Source organism: Bombina bombina, chromosome 6 (assembly GCF_027579735.1).
Source record: "Bombina bombina isolate aBomBom1 chromosome 6, aBomBom1.pri, whole genome shotgun sequence".
Classification (NCBI taxonomy): Eukaryota; Metazoa; Chordata; class Amphibia; order Anura; family Bombinatoridae; genus Bombina; species Bombina bombina.
The window spans coordinates 82,267,653-82,277,290 of record NC_069504.1 but is presented as its reverse complement, the minus strand read 5'-3'; the positions used below and the strand labels follow the sequence as shown (position 1 = coordinate 82,277,290).

At 38.3% G+C, this 9,638-nt stretch overlaps 1 protein-coding gene across 1 annotated transcript in view; it reads left to right on the top strand.

Moving 5' to 3' along the window:
* DMTF1 (cyclin D binding myb like transcription factor 1) overlaps positions 1-9,638 on the top strand; it is a 171,567-nt gene that overhangs the window by 100,081 nt on the left and 61,848 nt on the right. Inside the window, exon 12 of the mRNA XM_053716504.1 lies at positions 6,693-6,890. Coding sequence (XP_053572479.1) covers positions 6,693-6,890 — 198 coding nt within the window. The remainder of the gene's footprint in view (positions 1-6,692; positions 6,891-9,638) is intronic.

Genomic DNA, 9,638 nt, shown 5'->3' with positions numbered 1-9,638 from the left:
GTTTTGATACAAATTGTGTCAGACCATCGTCACTGCCAGTCCAAATAAAGAAGATATCATCTATGTAACGATACCAGCCCAAAATGGACTTCTTGTAACCTTCATCCCTGTAGACCACATCCTCCTCGAACTTCCCTACAAAGAGGTTCGCATAAGTAGGTGCTACATTTGAGCCCATCGCCGTGCCTTGTTTTTGGACATAGAATGTATCCTCAAATAGGAAAATTTTTTCATAAAGAATGATCTTAAAGAGGTCTTTGATGAGCCTTCTTTCACTTGGGGAATATAGGTTGTCCTTGTCTAAAAAATAGAATATTCCCTCGATTCCTAACTCATGAGGGATCGAAGTATATAGGCTGGCTATGTCCATTGTTGGTGGTGTCGAGTTTCACTCCCTGGGGACGCCCTGGGAGTGGTAGTGAAGTTTTCACTTTGGATACTATTTTGATTTTCTGATATTTTCTGTTTTATAATTTGTGCTGAGGGTTAGACACGGATGTGTTTGGTGGATGGGGTATGTGTGGATCTGAGTGAACCTATATCAGATGTTTCCTCGATGTTTGTTATAATTGCATAGTGTGAAAGATCACTTTGATCATATCTTTTGTTGAAGAATAAAAAACTTCTTGATTCTAAGACTCAGTGGCTGGGATTTATGATTTTTATTATTATTATATAGTCTGTGACCGGACTTTATCCCGTGCCTGAGCATATTTTCTAGAAAGGGTGGTGCGGTCACATTATATCTCATATAATAATTTGGTCCGTGACGTGCACACCCACGTGTGATGAGTACGATGGAGGGGACTAAGATGTTTGCTTACTCAGATTTGGATGCCTCACGAATAGCTACCTTATGTGTTGGCAATAGAGATTTTTTGAACAATGAGCCTGATGTTAAGGAACCGCCGAGTTTAGAACAGATGATTAAGCAAAAAATTGTATACAAGTTACATTCGGTTACCTTAGCAGAATACTTCAGACAGAAGCGTATTCCAAGGGGTCTCAGAAGTCATCTTCATCCCACACTATTTAGGGAGAATTCAGAGTATTGTGACAAATTTGAGGGCATTTTAAATAAATGCTCCTATGATATCTTGATTTTGACAATAGAGTATATACAGAAGGAACTACCTAAAATGCAGCAGGAGATTGATAAAGTGGAATTGTCTCTCAAGGAGTTAAAGACTGAAACAGATTTCAGCAATTTTAAATCTAAATTGGACAGTGACCTCTCTACCTTTAAAAAAAGTCTAGAAAGTAAGAAATACAAGAAATTTCAGAGAGATCTTACTGATTATCAAAATAACAAAGTCTATAGATGGCGGAATCCAGACTTCACACCTTTTAGAAGGTTCAGAAGAGGGGCACAAGTATATAATTTTCCGGGTGAGTCCTCATCTGACAGTGATTTCAGTGACTCTTCAGTCCCTTTTCCCTTAAGAGGACGTGGCACAAGAAATCGAAGAAGAGGAGGGGGGGAGGAAACACCGGAGACACTACATATCAGATCTCAACCCGACAGAATCGGAGGGAGCAGAGAGTCTAGTAGTGAATATATCAGGGATTGAGATCAGTGAGGCAATTTTAGGGGTATTACAAAAGGGATTATCTTTTGTCCCAACTACTACCCCAGACTTTTTTGAACTAGAATGTGACCTCCATCGTTTCTTTAGGAATCTCAGATTAAAGAGCTTTTTTGCGAATAAAGAGGAAATAAACAAAGCTGAGTCTACCAGCCCATTTCAATTTCATGTACGAAATATTAAACCTAAGAGCACTTTCAATCCTCCACATACTATTGCTTCAGTTGAAGCATATATTACTTTAATCAAAAAGGATTTTGAAAAATTCAAAAGAAATTTTCGTACAAAAATTAAGTCTAATATTTCTAGACAAGAGAAGTTAGCACTTGAATCAATTCAGAAAAATGAGGATTTGATCCTTAAGCCAGCCGACAAGGGCGGTGCCCTTGTTATTATGCATAAAAATAAATATAAGGAGGAGGTCCTCCGACAATTACAAGACACAGAGAATTATGCTAAATTGACGGCTGACCCCACACTGAGGGTAAAAAGCAAAATCAGTAAGATAGTTGAGGAATCTTTAGCCTCTGACATTATTACAAAGAAACACGCGAAATTCCTGATTAAAGAACATCCGATTATACCGGTATTTTATGTATTACCCAAGATACATAAAAGACTCCTTGACCCTCCGGGTCGACCCATTGTCGCAGGCACTGATTCAATGTTCAAACCGATTGCAGTATTTTTGGATCAACTCATCAGACCTTTATTAGGTTATTTAAGTTCGTATCTACAGGATACGACTGACTTTTTGTGCAAAATATCATCGCTGGTAGTTCCTGCGAATAGCCAGCTTGTAACAATGGACATAGCCAGCCTATATACTTCGATCCCTCATGAGTTAGGAATCGAGGGAATATTCTATTTTTTAGACAAGGACAACCTATATTCCCCAAGTGAAAGAAGGCTCATCAAAGACCTCTTTAAGATCATTCTTTATGAAAAAAATTTCCTATTTGAGGATACATTCTATGTCCAAAAACAAGGCACGGCGATGGGCTCAAATGTAGCACCTACTTATGCGAACCTCTTTGTAGGGAAGTTCGAGGAGGATGTGGTCTACAGGGATGAAGGTTACAAGAAGTCCATTTTGGGCTGGTATCGTTACATAGATGATATCTTCTTTATTTGGACTGGCAGTGACGATGGTCTGACACAATTTGTATCAAAACTCAATTCGGCACATGAATCTTTAAAGTTTACCATAGAAGCAAGCAAGTCGGAAGTAAGCTTTTTAGACACCATGATATCGATTGTAGATCACAAACTCAGAAGTGATTTATTCTCTAAAGAAACGGATAGGAATAACACCTTACGGTATGAAAGTTTCCATCCCCCCTCTCTGATTAAAAACATTCCATTAGGCCAGCTTCTGCGGACCAAAAGGATTGTGGATGATCCAGTAATTTGCCTACAGAGATTGGATGAAATGTCTAAAAAATTCTTAGATAGAGGTTATCCAATGCAAATTCTGGAAGAGAATATGAATAAAGTATTGAATATTGATAGGGCTAGCCTACTGAGTAAGACCACTCGTGAAGCCAAAAAATTTTCGGTGCCCTTTGTGAGCCATTTTGGGTCACATAGTAAAGTCTTCAAAAGGATAATATTACAACACTGGCACTTGTTAAGAGAGGATATACATGTGGGTAAGATCTTCAATGAGACTCCACTATTCTCTTTTAGGAGAAATAAAAACTTGAAAGATGAACTTATACGGGCTGATTGGGGTACCATGAGAAAACCTATTACAGTCACTAAGAAAGGCTCTTTTTCCTGTATGAATTGTGCTCTTTGTCATTCCATGTTACAAGGGGATCACATCACCCATCCGCTTTCAGGCAAAAGGATTCCAATTAATGGAAGGTTCTCCTGCAATTCTAAATATGTCATATATGTCATTAAGTGCCCATGTGGCTTGGCATAAGTAGGAGAGACCACGCAGACTGTCCGTGATAGGATACGTCAACATAAAGCAGCCATAGGCAAGGATGACGAAGATGCACCTGTGGCCCATCATTTTACTCGATTGGCACACAATAAGAGTCAGTTACGGTTTCAAGTCATTGATGGAGTCTCCCCCTTACGTAGAGGAGGGGACAGACAAAAAATATTATTTCGCAAAGAAGCACAATGGATCAGACAATTAGATACCATGGTCCCCAAAGGCCTCAATAGAGATATTTCCTGGGGAAATTTTATTTGAACCATAATGCTCTCAGTCTCTAAGTGGTGAATTGCTTTCTCACAGTCCTGTAGGTACCAATAGAATGTGTTCTTCTTTAAGAGATGAATAATGGAAGAGAAGCAGGAATGGATTAAAAAACTGCGACCTTGGATGCCAAGACCTAACAATGAACACGTTTCTGATTCATGACGAGACGTAGGATAGGTTCGATATGGTCTTGTGACAATCAAATACTATATATAATGTCCAGTTTCCTATGTATAGAAGTAGCTGGCAATCCACTATCTATCCTGAAAATATGATTGACTATATAGGGAGGAGTTTCTTCTGTGTGACTCATTTGTCAAATAAAATATGATTGTGAGAAGTAATATTTAATAAGGTAAGAAAGAATTCTTTTGAGACCCATACGATACGTTTTTCTGTGTGGAAGATATATTTCAGCTCAGTTCTAGCTTTAATTTTTCAAAGTTAATTTATTCTTTATTAGGGTATCCGATATAGGGATCCCCGATGCTGAGCCACCACATTTAATATTAAATACAAGTCAGCTCTGACTGGCATTCAGTGTGCAGAATACTAGTGACAGGAAGCTTATCCATCAAGTTGCGATTTATGATAGCTGTTATAGAGCTGAAATTGAGAATTGTTGTGAACGTTTGTATATATAAAAAATTTGTTTAAGCATTTACCGTGCAGTTGTTTCGTTTTGATTACATATTCGGTGGGATATGCGAGTTTTGTCTTAGAACGTGTCGTGCATTGGCGTACTATTGCGATATTAACAGTGCGGAGATTGTTCAACGTTGTTAACGTTCATTTGGCTGTAATCAATAGCCATTTGTGAGTCTTAGATACATTCGTCTTCTAACTAAGCAATGATAACAAAAATGCATGTGTATAGCGTGATGTCAGAGTGGAGGTGTGTATGCGATTAGCCAATAGGGATACATACGATTTTGTTTAAATTGCACCTCCCCACCATTACCTGTAAATTCCTTGAAAAAGGGGCGGAGTCCCGAAACGCGCGTCGGAACGAGTAGACGCCACCGCAGAGACCTGTCTATCCTGCTGTCTGAGCCATAGAAAATTGTGAGGTGAGACTAGAATTCTATATTGGAGGGTCCCAATAACCACACTGAAGACAGAGAGCCTCACGGTATTACCTAGAAAAGCACACATACGCTGATGGAGGTAACACTGCTGTTTATGCACTTTCTCTGTTTCCAACACATCAAAGGCCACAAGCTGCCATGAGGGTATGAGATACTCGCATCTTGGATAAAAGTTAACTGTGGAATGTACTGTATCCTCTTCAGTAAGGAATTACACGTATGATGTAGTGTAGGATACCGTGAGTGAAGTTTTAAGAGGGTGTGTGTTTGGGCCGAAATTACGCTTGCAGCTCCCCACTATACATTACATGGCCAGAATCATGTCAGGTTAAAGGGACACTTGAACCGTAACATTCTTATAACTACAAGATTTGTCATTGAGGTTGTTACCAGAATTAACCATTATGGATTACAAATACTGTAACATGTCATGTTTCTTGTGACTGCCTTCGTATATGGGCAACAAGATATTTGCTTATGTTTTTCAAGTGATCACGCATTGTTACAGTTGGAATATTTGTAACATAACGAGACATTCTTGTTTAAGGAGTATCCGCAACATTACGAGACACTCTTGGTTCATATAATATTACAGAGTTACGGATCTAGCGGACACTCTCAATGGTTCTAACTTTAATACAGTCCTTAGTTGGTGGTGTCGAGTTTCACTCCCTGGGGACGCCCTGGGAGTGGTAGTGAAGTTTTCACTTTGGATACTATTTTGATTTTCTGATGTTTTCTGTTTTATAATTTGTGCTGAGGGTTAGACACGGATGTGTTTGGTGGATGGGGTATGTGTGGATCTGAGTGAACCTATATCAGATGTTTCCTCGATGTTTGTTATAATTGCATAGTGTGAAAGATCACTTTGATCATATCTTTTGTTGAAGAATAAAAAACTTCTTGATTCTAAGACTCAGTGGCTGGGATTTATGATTTTTATTATTATTATATAGTCTGTGACCGGACTTTATCCCGTGCCTGAGCATATTTTCTAGAAAGGGTGGTGCGGTCACATTATATCTCATATATATATATGTGTGTGTGTGTATATATATATATATATATATATATATATATATATATATATATATGTGTGTGTGTGTATGTATATATATATATATGTGTGTGTGTGTGTGTATATATATATATATATATATATATATATATATGTATGTGTGTGTGTGTGTATATATATATATATATATATATATATATATATATATATATATATATATGTGTGTGTGTATATATATATATATATGTGTGTGTGTGTGTATGTGGTCTCCCTTTGCTCCATCACTTCTTACATAAAGTGGGCAAGCATCCTTTAGCCTCTAAGAACCTATTAACTTTACCACTGAAGATTAATGTGTTTTCTCAATCCTTGGGGAATTAAAAGTATTTAAAGGGATACTAAACCCACATTTTTTCTTTCATGATTTAGCCACCAATCAGCAAGTGCTACCCAGGTGCTGAACCTAAAATGGGCCGGCTCCTAATCTTTGCATTCCTGCTTTTCAAATAAAGTTAGCAAGAGTGAAGAAAATAATAAGATAATAGGAGTAAATTAGAAAGTTGGTTAAAATTGCCTTCTTTATCTGAATCATTAAAGAAAAAAATTTGGTTCAGTGTCCCTTTAAGCTGTTAATAGACTGCTGAGTTGTAACCACTTTTAGCAATCAGCAGAGAAAGTAATCAGTTCAAAGGTTTGTCTACTTATTCACAATGGATATAATGATTTATAAAGTTAAATTGACTTTAGTGGAATAAGGTTTCAGGTTTACTTTGTTTTTTCAGTGTTAATTAAAGGTCTGAGTCAGTTACATGAAAATGAAACTTCCTACCTGGGAGAACAGGACCTGGAGAACAAATTGGACAGCGTTAATGCCAATGTTCAGCATGTCCAGATCAGGGTAGCTCACTTGGAGGACAGCAGTGGTGTTCCCCAGAGTTCCATGACAGCCTTACAAATCCCAGTACAGATTACCCACTTAGGTAAGTCAACATTTTTCATATTTTTTTACAGTTTGTTATGACCCTTGCAGGTATATATCTTAAAGGGATCCTAACTGAGTACAGATTTCACAGGACACGTACGGTTTCACTCATGTAAGCTTACACAAAACAAAGTTGATGAAGGTGGCATATTTAAATGGTGCCTAAACAATGTTGGTAACAATGATATTGCCATTTGTGATGTCTTCCTGTCCCATCTAGTATTTTTTTAAGAAGAATATTTTCAGTGATGTCCCTTTTTTTTAGAGACTTCCTGTTTTTTTTTTTTTATTTATTTATTTATCATTTTATCATAGCAAATGACAGATTTGCAAAAACTACCTTTAAAGGGACATGGAACCCAAAATTTGTGTTTAGAATTGTGTGCTCTGTCTAAATTATGAAACAACTTTCCAATTTACTTTTATTATGTAATGTGCTTAGTTCTCTTAGTATCCTTAGTTTTAAAGGATATCTAGGTAGGATCAAAAGCAGCAATGCATTACTGGGAGACGCTGCTGATTGGTGGCTGCACATATATTCCTCTTGCCATTGGTTCCCCAGATAAGTTCAACTAGCCCCCAGTAGTGCATTGCTGATTCTTGAACAAAGGATACCAAGAGAATGAAGCACATTTGATAATTGAAGTAAATTGGGAAGTTGGTTAAAACCACATGCTCTATCTAAATAATCAAAGTTATCTTAAAGGGTTTCGTGTCCCTTTAAGATAAGTCTATTCCCTATAAAACATAGCACAAAAATGTGCCACATATGGTTAAAGTTAAAGCTGAAAAATAATTTTGACATTTGGCATTAGCCATAAAATGTATGTTAGATGTAACTTTCTTTTCTTTCCTAACACATGGAGAGTCCACAACGTCATTCCAATTACTAGTGGGAATATCACTCCTGGCCAGCAGGAGGAGGCAAAGAGCACCATAGCAAAGCTGTTAAGTGTCACTCCCCTACCCATAATCCCCAGTCATTCTCTTTGCCTCTGTCAATGGAGGAGGTCAAGTTTGGTGTCTGAAGATATTTTTCCTTTTTTGGGTACTTTTCCCTGCAAGCAAGGATTTGGGTTTAGCTGTGTTCACGTCAATCTCTTGAGTAAGAGTAGTGGTGGCTTTTAAGCAGTTAGAAAGTAGTGAGGTGGTCCTTGCTCCGTTTTTCTAACATATATTGCTGCCCTTGGTTTAGAAAGCCTGGGTTGGTTACTCTTTTTCTACAGGTTTCTGTAAGGAATATGTGTCCTTTCACACCTTGGGAGCTGTCTTCCTGCCGGACAGCTGGATTTGCAGGTAAGTGCTTTTGTCTATGAGGTCCTGGAGGCTTGCACTTCAAAAAATTATTGCTGCAATATTAATTGGGACACACTTTTCCTTTATTGGGGAATTACTTTGGCAGGGTGCAGGCACTTATGTGACAGAGGCTTAAGGGTTAATCTCCTTAATTGTGTGGGGAGAATTCCTTAGCATCAACATTTTTTATTATGTGGCTCATTTAGTTTCTTATGGGATTTTCAGTGAGAGCTGTATTAACAGCTTCTTTGATGGTTTAAGCTCAGCAGAGTATTACTTAACAAGGGACTGTAGAGTGACAGTCTCATAGTGATTTTACATTTATTTAGTCTTTGATACGCTTAATGCTGGGTTTTAAATTGGCTGTTGGAAGAAACGCGCACTTTTGTTAGTTGCACAGTTTCTTTTTAGCCGATCACATGACCCGCTTCGCTTCCGTTCACAGTCTATGAACAGAGCGGCGGTTTGTGTCTCAGCCTCGCTAGAGCGCTTCTGGAAGCCTGTTACTACGATCTGCAGGATTTCTCTCTGCTTCTATATCGTATTTACTCAAGAAGGGTCAGGTTGGGCACCTAAGACTGTCTGAGGAGTAGCGTTCCTCATTAAAGGTTTTTTATCTGAGTAAAAAACGCTCTGAGGGAATTTACCTCTTAAAGGGATAGTATCAATTTAATTATTTTTGTCCTTCCATTAATTTTGGGGAATAATGTCAACTGTGGATATGGAACAGGAGTCCGTGCTTATGGATAAATGTTTATTGTGTCTGGAGGCCCAAATTGTTTTACCTATGCAATTTTGTTCCTCATGTTTAGAAAGGACATTGAAATGTAAAGATAAATTTATTTTTTCTGAGCCTAATGTCTCTCAGGATGATGCTGTTCAGGCAATGCCACAGCTTTCTCCTCAAAAGTCCCAAGCCTCAATGGTGTCACATACAGTGCCCTGCAGTTCCTCTCAGCCTCCTGAAGGCGTATGTTTGTCTGTAGATTTTGTGGCTCAAGTATCTTCTGCAGTATCTGCGCATTGTCTGCTTTTCCTATGTTAGGGAAGCGCAAGAGTAAAATTAAACAATCTTTAGACAGTAAGGTGTCTGTCCCATCGGTTGCTACGCAGGTTGCCCTCCCTCATAACTTCTGAGGATGAAATCTCAGATTCTGACAGTATAAGTCCTTTGTCTGGGACTTAAGAAGTAAACTTCAGGTTTAAGCTTGAACACCTTCATGTACTGTTAAAGGAGGTATTGGCTACTTTGGACGACTCTGACTCTTCTGTCGCGGTCAACCCTAAAAAATCTAGTAAACTTAACAAATGCTATGATGTTCATTCCTCTGTGGACATGTTTCCAGTTCCAGACAGTGTGACGGAGATTATTTCACAGGAATGGGAGAAACCAGGGATACCTTTCTCTCCTTCTCCCGTCTTTAAAAATATGTTTCCTGTTGCTGACTCC